The 17,209-nt window shown below is 39.9% G+C and overlaps 1 protein-coding gene across 1 annotated transcript in view; it reads right to left on the bottom strand.

Annotated features, from left to right (window-relative positions):
- Positions 1-757: 757 nt before the first annotated feature.
- Positions 758-17,209, bottom strand: part of lrrc75a (leucine rich repeat containing 75A) — a 35,968-nt gene continuing 19,516 nt past the window's right edge. Inside the window, exons 3-5 of the mRNA XM_055028510.1 lie at positions 15,725-15,837; positions 2,164-2,437; positions 758-1,378 (exon numbers count right to left, since the gene is read on the bottom strand). Of these exons, the coding sequence (XP_054884485.1) occupies positions 758-1,378; positions 2,164-2,437; positions 15,725-15,837 (1,008 nt within the window). The remainder of the gene's footprint in view (positions 1,379-2,163; positions 2,438-15,724; positions 15,838-17,209) is intronic.

Below are 17,209 nucleotides of genomic sequence, written 5' to 3'. Positions count from 1 at the left end.
TTTGATATTTATAGTACAACCAAAAATACAGTGGATCTGTTAAAGTTCTGCATGGTGTTACGCGAGAAGGGAAAGCACAGCTGGGTGAAAGCTACATACTGCTACCTGAGTGCAACCATAGGGGCGGGAGGGCTATATATAAACAGCGCTGTAAGCATGTGGCGCATGCTCGCGTACTGAACCATGGAGTGAAAGCATGACCTAGATTATGAGAAAAAATACTTCTAAATGTTTCATGTTTGGAGATGTGGCCGGTCCTAGCACATCTATCCTCTGTACACATTCAGTCTAAAATAGCAAGTTTTCTTTTTTAACGTCTTCATGGCAGCTGGTTTGCTCTCCGCCTGTGAAACACTGCGCACCTGTTTGGTTCGACAGCAGCAGCAGATTTACACCAACGGCTTAACTTTTGATTTCTGCACATCTTCTGATCCTGTAATGTGCTGGTTGTGGGAGGGAAATGTTCTCCAGCTTGGTTTCATCTCATTTTGGACCAGCAAACAGAGGTGCTACAGGCACATGTAGGTATTAGCACGACTAAAACAAGGAAAGACCTGATTAAAGATCAACATTCTGCATTGAACCTTATCAGCCTATTCTGTGCATCCTCAGGTGTATCAGATCGGTTGGTCATAAATCACCAGTGGGGGCTTGTTCATGAGGACCGCATGCAACACTGGAGCCTGTACTCCCATTGCCTCTGTCCACATAGGACGGGACACAAGAAGGAAAACACAAGCAGATCTGGGAGCAACACTCAGGTTAAATGTTCTGATTGGTCCGTCATGTCCTCCTCCTCCACTCTCATTGGCTCAACTATAGCAAAGGAGTGTTGGGACTGGCTGGAGCAGGACAGGCGGGATGAACGGCTCTGTGTGTCGTCCTCGTCCTCCGCCATCACCGCCCTCCTCCCGGGTCTTATGTCTCTCTTCTGGTCCTCCTTCTCTTTTTCCTTCTCCTTCTCTTCCTCCTCTCGCCACGCTCTCCTGCTCCTCACTGTCGCTCTCCGCTGCTCCCCCAGCGTCCACATGCTGTCCTCGTCGTCGTCTTTGCCCTGAATCTCCCTGTCGAAGTCCAACAGCTCTTCCATCATCTCCTCGATCTCCGTCTCTCCGTCCATCTCCTCCTCCACCTCCGATCGGAGCTCGCCCATGCTCTCAGTCAGGTTGGTATCGTCTGTCTCCTCCTCCTCTCCGAGACCCCTTGGCCTTTCGGGAGCGTCGCTGGCCTGACTCTCGCCAAACTCCAGGATGGTGGGCAGATTGCCCTGCTTGGGGCAGCGCTTCCTCAGGCTGACCAGGAAGGGTTGAGGCAAGGAGAAGATGTCCACGTTGTTCCCCAAATCAATCCATGTCACACTTGGAAAGCTGCTTGGATCCTGAAATGAGAAATATTTACATTAACAAGAGATGTTTATCTCCATTATTTTTTATTTTTTGGGCTCCATATTAGCTACATTAGGTTTAAATACTATAGTCTTTTTAACGTCCTGAAAAAATGAATTTTATTACACCTGTCTCGACTGGTGATGGTGAAAATAGGGAAGAGCATAAATAAAAACGGCAACATGGAATGGTGAAGATTTAAAGACTTAAAGACTTGATATGAACATAAGCGTTCATCAACTACAGACATAAAATGCAAAAGAATCCCAAGACAAAGGAGTGATTAGAAATTTCAATACTACGTGAGACAGGTGAGGAAGATATCTGATTGGGTAAGACAGGTCAATCACATGAGCTAAATTAACAAAAAGAAAGTTGACCTGAGGGAAGCAGGTCAACTACAGGAAATAAAACCTTTCATGTAAAGGATGATAGAATCTTCTCAGTACAAATGAAACTAAAGAAAACCAAAACATGGAAACTGGAATATAACAGGACTGAAGCATAGGGACAATAATAATTATGGCTAGAACACTTATGAGACCAGCAAGAGAATTATATTAGCAAGAAACTAATCTAAACAAAACTTTAATTTAGATAAAACATAACACAAACGAAACATAACCTACAGAAACAAAACATGACACAACCCACAGATAAATAAGCAAAGACTATGAATGACATTGACCCCATGACAAAAACACCAATCCCCCAGACATCACGACAACACCTGACTATTATCAAAGGTATAAAAAACATTAAGACAATCCTTTCTGACCTTCAGGGCATCAGTGAGTTCCTTCAGAATAGCTCTGGTCAGTCTGTTTCCGTTCAGAGCCAGGGTCTCCAGGTGTGGCAGAGCAGCCAGCGTGGGGAGGAGCAGGAGGAAAGCTTCGTCAGTCAGTTCGGTGAAGCCCAGCTCTAAGCTGACCACGCTGGACGCGTGACGCTGCAGGTGGGCAGACAGACGCTCCATGTCGCGAGTCGTTAGAGGGATGCCAGACAGATCCAGGGCGCCGCTGGACAACGGGGCTGACAGCACCGCTTTTAGGCTGGAGACACAAGAACAAAAAACATCTAAGACGGTGTGGATCAGATTCTTTTAGTGATCACTCAAACTGTTCATAATTTTTCACTATTATAAAATTACACATTTTGCAATTATAGCATTATTTACCATGACTAGTTTTATAAGACAAAAAAATTGCACTATTTTCACAATTTTCACATAATAATTATTAGTAGGTCGCCACGTGGTATTATATAATAATTATATGTATATTTTTCAAGTCCATATCTAATATGTATTTGTGCAATAAGGAGATCAAGCCCATACATACTGTGCATAAGTATTTGGCAGCTTCTCGTCCTCAAGCAAAATTAGCTGAAAATCAGATTAAGCTGACTCTGAAAAATACGTATCTGGCTCTGACTGGTTGTTTTTGTATTTCTGCAGATGGCAGTAGGACAACAGGGAGACAGCAGAGTTTGATTTTTTTTTTTCACAAATTACCTGCCTTTTGACAAATATAGAAAAAAAAACATGTTTACAAAAATTACATAGTGCATATTTAAAGTGTAGCAAACAATAAAATAAAACTATTAAAAAGCAATAAATGCTTGTCTGTTCAGGTTGTTTGTCTCGAATGCTGTTTGAAAACATGTTGGAGTCAAAAATAAATTTTGGTGTCTGTATCTGGCAGCGAATTAACATTTGAGTTCTGACTCATAAAATGAAAAAATTACCTTAGACAATATATCAAGAAACAACTAGTCATCTTGTGGACTGCAGGGCTGAACTGTTATCATCAGTTAGAAGCTGAATACGTTTATCTGTTCGTGAGCCAGAGGGACTTTAGGGAAATCTAGGACACAGCAGCCCAAAGCAAAAAACAGAGGTCAAATTTAACTTCCCAAAATGATTGTTCCCTCTGTCTGGTCATAGAGACAGTCCCTTGTTATTGAACTATATTTTAAATTTGATTTTAAGATACCGGTTTCTGATTGGTTAGGTCAAGGCACAGGGATGTGATGCACTTTTGGGTTTCTTTATATTTTTACTGCATCTCTTTAACGATCCATGTCGGTCAAGTAAGGACATCTTCTGAAGATCAAACATTTGTTATCTATTCTTCTTCTGTATTTGTTATATGCTATGGCTGCCACAATTCACCCACTGAAATGTAAAGATACACTTTTTCAATACAAAGGTATTGAAAAAGTGAAAATGAATCTGTTTTTGTCCAAGCGCAATAAAAACGCAGTGCCCAGGGTTTTGTTTGAACAATATTATAAATACGAAGAACTAAAATGATGCGAATAGGGAGATTAGGGAGGCACAATATATCTTCAATAGCATCAGTATGGATCGATATTAGTCATTTTTTAATATATAGGTATCCATTTGAGGACTAAAACTGGACTGATTTCAACAACAATTAATATTTATTTCCATCTTGCTGCAATATGTTTCTGGAGAGGGTATTTGTTTGGTCAAGTGACAGTGATTGTGATGTAGTGTTTTTTCCCCCCAAAGTGTTGAAAGGGTAGTGAAGTACTGCATCTGTAAATATGGGTTATCAGCCATTACTGCAAAATCAACATTGGAATCGATATTGGCAAAAATCCCTAGTGGAGATAGATAGTAGGATGACTCCAGGAGGTTATTCTCCTGAGAAATCACGTCTTTCTATGCCATTGAAATGAAAAGCAGATATGCTGGAGTGTTATGGGAGTGTAAGGGAAAAAGCACGTAAGTATATTTAATCGGTAATGAAGTGCTTTAAAAAAACACCTTGAGGCAGATGATGCTGCCCCTGACAGTCTGGGTAAGTGATCTCCAACTACTTCCCACAGCAGCCCTGGAGGGACGCGCACCAACCTCAGTCCAAGCAGACCATTTTCTCCTCCACGCTAAGTGAAAGTGTGCTAATTAGTTGACACAGCTGGTGCGGTGGTGCCCTCGGCTCTCTGTTACCCCAACACTGAAAACGCTGATCTAATCGTTCCAGTCCATAATACCACCTCCCTTGTTCAGCAGCCCCTCCTCTTCCACTCTGAGTTCACAGGACCACCAGAAAGTAAAATTACACACACTTAAACCCAAAGGCAATCTTTTAAGCGCTGCATGCAGTCTGATGTGCTATCAGCATGGAGGGATTTTTCTCCTATGGCTTTACGGGTTGCTTTCCCATGGCTTAGAGCGCCATAGCCTGTTACAGCTCATACAGCTTCTAGTGGTGTTCTCTTCTCATCGATTTGAAGCAATAAACAAGAGCAGACATGAGTCGCAGCGTGGAAATAAAAAACAGATGAGAAGCTAAAGGAAGTCATGATGTATTTGGCTTCAGACCAGAATCCCACGCCATGGAATGTGACACACTCCTCCCAGCATCAAACCACGCTCATCCACCCTCTGTCTCAACAACGCCCTGCGATAATGTGTAAAGGAGGATGATTCTCCTCTACCAATCCCATTCTGGGTTCATTCCTGGGAAGTAAAAGTATATATTAAATCTGCTGTATGTTACTTTTATTTAAAAAAAAAAAAAAAAACGTTTTTCACATATTTGTTAAAACGTCACCACGTCGTGACAGTTTGTTATGAGACGGATCATCTGTGAAATGATCAATCTCCTCCACCTCCTTCCTGAGCTATCAATGCCATTTGAAGAAATGTACAGCTCTCGACCATAAACAACCAATCAGAGCCAGGAGGCTGTCAATGAATCTCTTGTACTTTCTGCTCAATGGGCTAATGGTGGAGAAACAACTCATTGTTCCAAGAAAACTGTTTATCCTCCATCATCAGCATAGCAAAGAGCAAAAGGGCAAGGGAGAGTAGACCAGCGCCACGCAGAGGATGATTGACAACTCTAAGACCCGCCTCTTTATTCTTATAGGCTGTTAGCACTGGAACCGCTGCAAGAAGGCAGAGGAGCTTGACTTTTTCACTGATTATCCATTTCATACCATATTGTCATGACATAGTGACAGTGTTAACAAATATGTAAAAACATTTTTTTTTTTGTGAAAGTTACATACTGCAGCTTTAAGTAATGGTGAGACTCAATTAAAGTTTTTAAACAAGTTGATTGCATAGTGTGTAATTAATCACATTTAATTCAAATTTTAATTGAAACTCATATGTTGACAAAATAAGCAGCATTTTTAATTCATGACCCCTTTCATCCTAAATTATTAAATGAATAGACAAATGAGCTCTACAACAGGGATAATATTGACATTAGTGTTGTGGACATCTGTGCTGTTGCAACATGTTTTGCATTAAAATGGTATTTTATAGTTCAATAATGCCAGTGATAAGCTGCCTCCTTTCAGCACAACTTGCACACAACATTAGTTGTTTTTTTAGCAGTCTCATCAGATTGTTTTCTGAAGCAAAAATTAACTGGGCAACACCCAACTGGACTTATTTAACTGAAGTCAAGCTAGCTCAATTGGAAAAAACTCAAGTTAACTCAGTGGCACAACGGTTCTGTATCTGTGAATGTCCATAACGTCAGTCTGTTGTTGTTTTTCCGTTGATCTGGTATAATGAGGAATTTAAAATAAATGACCAAAAATCTGTTAGAAACCTGGCAGAATCAGAGCAGCATCTTGGACCTTGTGCAGCTCTGATTATTACAGTGACATTATAATGACTTGTGACTCAGCGGCTACTCCTCCTCTTGTCCCCACACTAAGGAAACAGTTAGGTAACAAGGCGGATGTCATTACTAACATTTCATAGTGTTCTTGTGGTATATTTTTGAAATGGTTCATCTTAAGTTCACCACCAATAAGAAAAAAACTGTAAAGTATGATGGAACATATAGTGTATTTCCACAATAATTCCTAATACACAATTGTTTTGATCACTTCTGAAAGGCCTGGATCTGCCCACTTGTTTCCTGAAAAAGACTCATAAAGCGAATTTATGCCATATTTAACTAAAGCTGTGGAGGCAGAATATGCATTTATGAAATCAGGATATTGCTTCATCCCATCTACACACCTCTTTAACTTGTTTTCTCGATTAACTGTGTTTTTGTTACCTGGGAGGACACAGGAAGGTGAGGTAGGGGCAAAAAAAATAATCTTTAACTTCCGTACAAAAAAATTCACAAAAATAGCGTAGAAGCTATGCACAAGTAAGCTTTGTGTACGTTTCCATGTCATTTCAGGAGACATCACCGACTGCAATGCGATTACCTTGTTCAGCTTTATCAAATCAGTGACCATCAGGAACTACTTCTATGCACAGTCTGATTTAATCCAATCATTGCAGCATGTCATTACACTGATTAGACCAATTTCAACCACAGGAAAAGTGAAAGGCAAATCTGAAGTGGTAATCTGGATGAGAATACTCCAACAAAACGGTTGCTTTGTTTGAGCCTTCATATTGCCTAAATCAGAGACTGATGCTGCCTTATTGATTTCATCTTTCATTCTTACATCTTCATTTAAGCTACCAGGACAAGACTTTTCTCGCGGAATGTTTATTTTTTTACACATTATTGTCTGATTTTGGATGTAAAGAAATAAGACTTTAGAGATTTGAGATACTAGTTTATGAGATTTCTGTAACGTCTGAGCTAAGGTTTATCCTAATCTGAGAATTATTACTCAGCATTTTCTGGCGACTCATACACTTACATGTCACTGTTTATGTACATATACATAACTATTTATGTATGTATTTATATTAAATAAAAACCTTGATTACTGGGTTTTACCCAGTAATCAGGCTCTGGTTTGGTTGCAAGGTAACGGGGCTATGCCTACCGATTATAATGTCCAGGAGAAGTGACTGTTTCAAATCAATGACTCTCAAACTAATATCTATTGGATTTCCTTGGAAACTTTTTAAACTCCCTTCAATAATTACTCGAGTTTAATGCACTGCTGCTCTATTCATGTCTGAATTGAAATAATTCTTCTCTAAAGTGCATTGAGACATCTGTTGTGAATTGGCGCCATAACTGAATTGAACTTAATATTTAAAACTGCTTGTTCTTTCAGACGCCAAAAAACATTAACTTATTGCCAAAAAGCAGATCATTCAAATTTATGTTTTTTTTAAAGACATATTGCATATTTTCCATGCACAACATGTCATTTTATAGCACAAAACAGTTTTCTTCAATTTCTATAAAATTGCTATACATATCAAATATGACTTAAAAGAAATTCAGCATTGCAATATAAAGTCTTGATATTAGTACTTTGTCTCTTTAAAACTCCTGAAAGAACCAAGGCAATGCTCCATGAGGTAAACACTTGGGTTGTTTTAGAAGTAATATAGAGACCCAAATGGAAATATAAAAACATACAAAAAGTGATTTTTTTCCTAATAGGTTCCACTGAAATGCAAAACTTTATTTTATTATCAATCTATTTTTGGGAAAGAGCCACTTCACAAATGTCTGCAACATGTCAAATTGAGAAAAATTTCAAGGGGAGTGAATACTTTTTCAAACCATTGTGATCATTTGCTTCACTGGAGAGACACCCAGTCTAGCTTTGAGGTTTTTATAATCCCATACTCTAGTTAAGAACTGATTATTTTATCTTCCCCGAGCAGCTGCGTCTGAGTTGTTATCACCTCCTGCCAACTCAGACTCCATGTGTTTGTCAACAGCAAAACCTCAGATGTTATATTCCAACATCTCGATAGAAAGAAGAAAACTGACCAGAACACTTTGATTTCTTTCATTCATTCCTTGGATGGCGGATTTTTTCTGAGAGCAAGAGATGCACAATGTGTCCTTTTGTGCATCTGCCAGCAGTGGGTCTCAGTGGGTAAACCCATTATTCACACAGCTTCCAGGGGTCACTGGGAATAAATATGAGTCACAGACAGATGACAGGGCTGCACTGTGCAGGAGGAATGGACATGGAACAAGCTAAGCATCAGGTCTTTCTTATCTGATTGCAGCGTGCTTATGCACTGATATGGAGCCATGGCACTGCGCTCGCTGTGCGGCTGCATGTCACGGCACAGCGGCGGGCTTTACATACCACATACCGACAGGAAAGGTTACAACTGAATGCCTTCATTCAACAATAATACTTCATATGTCTGGGCTGCATAATGAAGAATGATCTTCTGAAAACTGGTATGGCATGCTAAGCAGAAGAGAGTGGGCAGCTCAGAGTTTTTGCAGTATTTGAGCTGTAACATGAGCTCCATCTGGACACAAATTAAAATAATTCTCAGCTATTTTTTTCCCCTAAGAGAGCAGATCATTCAAATTGATCAAAATTATAATCCCCCCTAAAAATCGCTCTAGGTCCTGTTCTTTCTCCACCACTTAAGGCTTCGCTGGCAGCTCTGTTAAAAGCCTGTGTATTTTTAGAAAATGGATGTTTGATTGTTTCCTGTGTCCTCGTCTTTATGGCATGAACACACCAAGCCGTGTGTAGCTCAGTGAGGGCGAGCCGAAGTGTGCAATTTGGCACCTAGAATGAAAGGGCAGAAAGAATGAGTCACAGGATGAGTCAGGGGAGAGAGCAAGAAAGATACAGATGAGATTAGGATTAAAATGGGAAAAGAAAGTGAATCCAAGTGCTTTCAAAGAGCTGGGATTCATTTTTAGTTTCTACTGGCTGTGGACTGTAAATTATAACCTGGATTAGAACAGAATTAACAGTTGAGAGTGAGCAGTTTGAGAATATCAGTGACCAGTGTGGTGAGAAGATTTCATTGATCTCAGTTCAGTTCAGAGCTCTCGAACATTTATCAGAGACTAAAACGGATTTCAAACAGCCTCATCTGGACTCTTTATTTACTATATACATGCTCAGGGGATATAAATGAGCCAAATTTGTATCCTGTGGTGTCTAATGGAAACAAGCCATGCAGGTGCAGATTCTTTCTGAAGTGATGAAGTCCATAATCAGTATTTTAATCACTGCACTGATTGCACCACTCAGGATTTTCTGATTAAAAATCTCAGTTATTGAAACAGGTTTATCACTTTTTTACTCTGTTTTAAATGTTTTCTGCACAAGTGTTTAACATGATTTTGCCCATCTACATTACATTTTATCTTAGCAATAAGTATCCTTTGAAAAGATAGCTTTATTTAAGGAGTCTAACACTTCCTTGAAAAATTTATGAGCAATACAAAACATGTTTATTAAAATTTTTTGGGAAAAATCATTCTCAGATGATGAGATTTCACATGAACTTGCAGTGCACTGTCGGTTGTTTATTGCCCTTCATGAACCGATTCGCTTAAACTACAATTTTCTTTGGCAATGTAGCTGGCACATTGCTATTAAAAAGTTAAATAAAGCCAAGAAGCTCCATTTTGCCATTATTGGAATGAACACGTTGTTCATTGCAGTCAAATAAAATAGCATTGTTCTTTCCAGCAGCCATTGTACCGCGGTTAAACCACCAGACCAGATGTGCTTGAACTTGGGCTGCTACATGGGTTGTTGCTAGGTGACGGGATGGGTTGAGCTGGGGTTGCTAGGTGATGGGACAGTGCCTGTCAACTATGACGTAAGCCCCTTTTGAACTGCACTGCTGGATCCGGGTCAACCCGGCTGATCGTTTTTGCATTAGCACTTCCAGCCCGGTACCACCCCACTCCCTGAAACTCTGAGAGCTGTGGTTCCAATCGGGCCGGCCAAACCGAGCTGGTTTGGAGTTAGCTGCTGATTGGTGGGACAAAGATCAGATCTCTGGGTCAGAGGAGTATTAGACTGTCTCGATGGCTGTCATTTCAGTATTCTGCATCAATAAATTCCCGTCATAATCTATTCTTATAGATTACAATCATTATGACTGGGATTACAATCGCCTCTTCAGGCAAAGCTTTTAATGGTAAATGTAAACATTTCTCTAATTGAACCAATCAGATGTCCGCAAGGCTGTGAACAAGGGAATTTCCAAATGGAAGTACTAAAACTCACAAAAAGACAATGGTGGATAAAAAGTTCCCTTTAAAACAATTTTCATGTGAATTTCTCAAAGAATGTGAAATGTTAGATTTTCAAAGAAAACTGTCAACATTTCCAAAGCTGTTTGGAAATGTTAACCTGCTATCAGGCGCGCTCTCTTTTAGCCTAAATAAATCAGACGTCTCCGCACGTGCAAAGTAAGTTCCTTTTAAATAATAGGATTGCATCTGTGTCTTTCTTTTTGTGCAAAGTTTCACAGATTCATAAAATAGCAACCTATTTCTGTTTAGTTTTTCACCCAACGACGAAATCACGTAAACACATCAACAAATCCAGCAAACTCCAGGGCATGAAGCACCTTGCAGCAGTCAAAGAGCAGAGAGTGTTTGCTGCAGTTTGAGATCTCCTGTGTTACTACAGGACATTTTCAAAGCGTCCGCTGGCCTGGCAAGCTTTGAACCACGGCTGGAACAAAGCGAGCAGAGCTGGAGTGTGAAAGGATACGACACAGCAAATCGATGGTCTCCTGCAGGCGGGAAAATGGGTTAGAAACCGGCAATGATGCATTTCCAATAATTCTGTCTGACACCGCTCTCTGCCAAACCAGAGATGCTGCAAGGTTTTTTGATTGTACTCTAAAAAACTGATATATTTATGTTCAATGTTGCAATATATTATTTAATTGATGCTTTAGATGAAACAAAAGCATTAATTAACCTCTTGTTTACTTTTCAGGCCTCCATTTCTACTGTGTGGGGAAAATCTTCAATGGTAAACAAAGATCCAATATCCTCCCAGACTGGTTCTGTCTGATAAGGACACACAGAAAAAGTAGGAAAGACCCAGACAGGCTGAGTCAACATTTAACTTCTCCCTCTGCTGGCAGTCAGAACTCAGGCGGGAGAGCAACCAGAAATCTGATCGGCGAAGCAGCGACAGCCAGCAAGTCGGTGGGCGGGAGCCAGACAGCCAAAAGATCCAAGAGGAGAGAGAGGAAGAGAGCAAGGAGCAAGGTGTGGGACTATCTGACGTAAACAGCGCTCTGTGTGCTCATGTACAAGTGGTTTCCATGGCAAACAATGTTATAGTCGGACAAAACCTTAGAGAGACCTCATTATTTGGCAACATCATGAAAGCTAAACGAGCTACTTGGAAAAAGAGACACAGAGCTGCAAGACCCAGGAGGGACACACCGAGACAGACTCTGGTCCAGGCCAAACGGTCAGCAGGCAGACTCTGTTTACACGCTGTTTATTCAGTTAGAGAACATTGAAGGGAATGAAGCTTCTTGGCATTCGGTCACCACAGAGCTGCAGCTGCCGCTGATGAGTTCACTGCAGACAATGTGAACTTGTGCAGCCCTGCAGGTGCTTTATGCTACTGTTGACACATGGAATCCATTTTAATTCCTCTTTTACACTTACAATGGAGATGTGAAGTCAAAAGTGCAAGTCTATGACTTTTATGTTTTATATAAGAATTAGACCCGCAACTAACAGTTATTTTAGTAATTCATTAATTTGTTGATTACTCTGACGATTAAGAGGGTAACAACATTGGCACACTCTGCAGATTTTTATTTAACCACTTAATCCTTTTAGCGTGTTAGAAATGTATTAAAAGATGCAAATTAACAACAAATTATTATTATTTTTAAATAAGAAAATAAACAGAATTTGTTTTGTGTAATTGTAGTACATTATGCATCAGTAGCTGAACAAATATTTCTAACATCAAGATGTGATGTTATAGCTGGTCTGCTGATTATTTTCTGGAGAAGTTCTATGTAGAACGGATTTCCAGATTTTCACCTTAATAAATATATATATGAATATGTTGTCTTTCAGCAAATGCCCTTTCTTAAGTCTGTATGCTCCAGTTCATGATTAATCAATTACTAAATTAGTTGACCACTGTTTAATCGATTAATCACGATTAATCATTTCACCCTTAATGCATTCTATTTCACAGTACCGTGCTGCAGAACAGCATTAATTTATTTTATCTCTGCCTTACTATTCAAAATCACCAGCAACAAATAAGTCAATGGTGATAGATCTGCAGCTGGTGATTTTAAATTGTTAGCTGCTGTGCAGGATGACCAATCGAATGTCATTGTTTAATGAGACACAGCAGTTGTTTCCATTATATAATAATACATATGCAATATAATTTAATAAAAATACTTTTAAAGTATAATTTTGAAAAATATTTGATAAAAAATAATACTTATATTTCCAGTTTCACTCAGATATTCATATATTGTTATGTGGCAGGAATATCATTCAAAGTCTGACTTAAGACTTCTGGTTTTAAAGCTGTTTATTTTTAAAATATCTTTACCTCACAGAAGCAAGTAAATCTTCTGTTTGATTCCAGTGGAGGATCACCAGGACTTATTTTTTCCCCAGATAAAAATATCTCGGCCCTCCTTGCGGTTTAGTCATTTCCTTTTCTTGTTTATGTATTTTTTTTTATCTGTGCTCTCACACAAGCTGACTTGTGGCGTCTGAATTTGACAGGCTGATGCCCAGTGGATTTCATGTTCAGAAGAGATTACCACAAGTTTGCAAGAGATTCCATAGTTGCTTCAGAAAACCTGGAGAAGACATGTCTTTTTCTGTACATTTTACCTTGACTAGGACATTATACAAGGTAAAAAAAAAAACATACTTATTTTGTTAGTTTATCTCAGTCCTTGCTTTGACTCTTCATCCTGATACAGTAATCTGTTTGTTCTCCTTAATCTTGATGTGAACCTTCTGCTGTCTTCCGCTTTTTTTTCAATGACTTTGCCAACAACCAAAACAAATGCCTCTTTTAGCCGACCTGTGTTTGTTGACTCAGGTAAACGTTCAGATGCATCCCAATGAAAACAGAAATGTGATTCACACAGGAAACACTCACGAGCAACATATATGCAGGCAAGCTGCTGCTGGAATGATAACTGGGTGAGAAATGAGATTCATACGGATTTTAAAATGCATGACTAAATCCAGTAAATTGGAGCCCTGCACCCAAAGTGGATGGAAGCATTTCTCATCACTTTAAGTGACTCTGGGATGCAATTAGTCAGGAAATGTTTGTTTTGCAGGAGAGGAAGGTGCTACTAGTGCTTGTGCTCCGTTCCAACAGATGAGCCAGTATAATATCTCCCTGCGAGTCTCAGAGTAAATGGGGTTCGTCTTTCCTCTGGTTAATCAGTCTGGCTGGACTTCCTGTCAGCCTCAAGTGACGATGGCAACGTTGCATTGATTAAATCCTTTCCACCGGAGCCGAACCACTTCACTCATTTTTGGTCTCATTTTATTCCAACAAACTGTGAGTCATCGCTTTAACACCAGGAGCTCACTTGCATTGACTGTGAAGGCACTGACACACACTCTAAAACACACACAGCAGGGGTCCTGTCTTACGCCCGGCGCTGAATTGTTATTTCTCTGCTTCAACACTCCAGCATCGGGGTGCAAACGCCTTTAGAGAGGAGGTGACACCTGTTGTTTATGTTCAAAGCAGGAGGAGGAGACATTTTTATTTCCGATTGATCCTGCTTTCTCACTGCGGTGGGAATTCGCTCTCCAAGCGTCTCGCTACAAAGTTTTTTCTCTACCGTCTGCTCCCAGCAGGACATATTTCATGGCCAGCCTCTGTGTTTCGGAGCTGGATTTAGACCGTGCTGCAGCACACAGGGACAATTCGACACCGAGTATGAAATCGCTCTATCCAATGCATGGCCCCGTTTCAGGCTTAAAGGCTAAACTCACTAGAGTTAACAGCCATGTTTCCATCCAAGGGAATTTTGAGCAAACTTTTAAAATGTTACAATAAACAAAACGTGAATTAATCGTGTTTCCATCACGTGGGTGAAGTTCGCCCTCCCCCCTTCAAATCAGACAAAATTGGTGCTGGTTTGTGCAGCAAAAATTTGCATTTGTGCCGCTTTCATTTTAAAAATATTAAGAAATTTTTCCAGAGGTCATGAAAGGTCAACCAGCTCCCATCCCCACCTTCTTCAAATCAGGCAAAATTGGTGTCAAATGTTTGTGCAGCAAAATGTCTTGTTTGTGCTGCTGTTTGAAGAAGGTGGAGGGGCCTGGATGCATTAACTCTTTATTGTGAAAGTCAAAAACCTCCTCTTGCAAGCCTAAAAACATTTTTGCAAAATTGAGAGCGTTTTTAAAAATGTTACCATTTCCACCAAAATATATTGATGGAAGAAAGGTTAGCTCAATGCTTTTATCAATCTTTTTTTCAGAAATATTTTATGTAGATTGCTATTAGCTATATTGGTCACCTGCACCTCTGCAGCAGGACTATTGGACCTAAGGAGGCCGGTACTGAGACGTTTTTAGACAAAATATTGTAGAAATATACTAAGGAGAGAACCCTAAATCACCTATTCAAACTGCTTATCAGGAAAAAACAAACAAACAAACAAACAGTTAATTCAGGGATTAGATACTCTTTAAGGAACATTTTGTGGAGGTAGTTATAGTTATGCTTCGTGAGAGTATCAGGTATTTAGATATTCAGTCACCGGGGGTTTTGCTCCAGTGATCTCGTGAACTGTCGTGTCTTGTCTGCCCAATAAAGTTTATATAATAAGAAAAATTTAACAACACTAGCAGTTATATAATGTCAAGTCTGAGCTGCTCTTCAGATGGGCACTCAGAGCACACCTGAGAGGATTTTATGAAACAGGCTCAAGAAGACTGTTTTCAATCTGAAATCTGTTACAAATGGATTTGGGAAAATATGGCATCAGAGCCAAGACTGAGAAGAAACATTGTTCTGAGCGTGAGAGTATTTGCTCAGCACTGAATAATATTTAATGTTCAGCACAGCTCTGAGTCTTTAAATAAACCTCCACCTCGTGCAGAGCTGAGCTGGAGAAGCAGGAGGATTAGTTTGTTGCTCTTGATATCTTATTTGCATGTTGTGCGTCCCAGCTGTGTATAGATTAAAATTCAGTCAGGATAGCTGCCCTCCTTCGGCTGCAGCCTTTGAAAATGAGCGTTCTCTGCATAATGCAGGTGTGAAGACAAGGCGCTGGCTGCCAAAATGCAAAGTGAACAGTAATCACAGCTGTGCCTCACAGCTAAAACTTGGTTTATGGCAAACCTAGACAAAAAAAAAAAAAAAGCACTAATTAAACCCCCTTCAGTGTAGCATCCTGAGAGAAGGAAGTTGCATAATTTAAAAAAGAATAAGACTCAGAAAGGAGGACTGATTTAAACTCCAACTGAGTGTATGACCGAGAGGAAACAAAGAGACGTGAGCAGATTTTTCCATGGCATCCAAAGGGGCAGCAGATGATGACACACTGCTGACATACTGAGATGCTAGCCAAAATAGAGACACATGGCACTTCATGAGGACACCTCATATCCCTCAACACACACACACACACACCAACTCACCAGGCCTGAGGCTTCCTCTTGAGCAGTCCGTGTCTCCTCCACTGGGAGTGGGGGCTGAGATGGTACGTCAGCTGACGACAAACCTTCTCCATCGCCCCAAGAGAGTCTCCTTCCTGTTACACACACAGACAAGAAACGCACAGCAATCAGCCCAAAGGCAGCGGGCGGCCAGGAAATGAGGGGAAAACACAGGTGCTCAAACATATCTACTGTCATTTGTTGTTTTTTCACATTTATCTCATTTCTGAAGCGCTGACCCGGTTTGGTGGGTAACCATAGCGATGACCAGGCCTACTAAGAAGAAGGCACATGGCAGCAGTGGATAAGACCGAGAGAAAACATTACTTTGCATCGATGGAAACATGAACGAAGTGATTGTATTGTTTACAGAAAGAAGAATTTATTGAAATATATGTGAAAAATTAAAGATAAATTAGAGGCATATAATATTCACAATTCAGCCAAAGTTCAACCGAGATCTTTCTTCTAAAGCCTTTAGGACTGATTTGAGTTGAAGTTGCAGAAAAACGACAAGCTCAGTTCCATAAATGAGACTGTGTCTTGTTCTTTTTGACAGAAAGCAGGAAAATCTTATTTTTGTTTGTTTGTTGTTGTATTTTTAAAAGGTTTCACACATTATAAACATGTGGAACCTCCATCTATTTTTGTTTCTTCACAAACACAGACCAGTCCCAGTGAAACTCAGATGTTTGCCAGTAGTTTCTGAGAAATAAGTGGCCATTTAAATCCACCTTCTTCATTATTCTGGTGGATGAAATGTAAGTTCATTGTGTCTTCATTGTGTCTAAATTCACCAAGTTGCTGCTGTTTGATTGCCTGAGTTGTTTACTTGTTAAAAACCAATTAATTGTTTTGAACACAAAAGTCTGGCAAGTATTTACAATAGCTGCACAAAGTTGTGGGAGTTTTCAATTGGAACTCCACTAATCTTGACAGGCAGGATAAGTACAAAAAGATCAGAATTTTTTTCAGTGTTTGCTAACGTACAGGATGCTTTAGGATGGTTCTTTCTGGCTTGTTGGAGGTTATTTAGTCCCTTTAAATTGCCCTAATTTGGTTATTGACCTGCATATTTTCAGTTTGCACTGAAGAAATTGGGCTTACAAATGAAATCTGTTTTTTTGTTTCACATTTTTGCTTGCCATCACAGATTATTTGAGAGGTGTCGCATAAAAGATTGTCACAGAACGAGAGCAGTGAAGTGTTACAGCAGCAAATAAGGGGAAGAAAATAATTAAAGGATTCGAGAGCCACTGGAGCAAAGAATTAGCAAACGCACCTTCAGTCAACTTGTTCTTGTCGATATGGGAAACACACACACAGTCAGTAATGAGGTGTACATGACACACTGATTGGCTGCACATACGTCACTCTCCATTCTCCACCTGGTGTGGCAAATTACCATCAATTTCAGTGTGAACTGCACACTCTGGATCATGTAGTGACTGTGTACGTATCAGTGGA

This window comes from Poeciliopsis prolifica, unplaced genomic scaffold (genome assembly GCF_027474105.1).
Source record: "Poeciliopsis prolifica strain line A6 unplaced genomic scaffold, Auburn_PproV2 SCAFFOLD004, whole genome shotgun sequence".
Lineage (NCBI taxonomy): Eukaryota > Metazoa > Chordata > Actinopteri > Cyprinodontiformes > Poeciliidae > Poeciliopsis > Poeciliopsis prolifica.
Note: the sequence above shows the minus strand (reverse complement) of the source record. Positions and strands in the feature narration are given on the sequence as shown.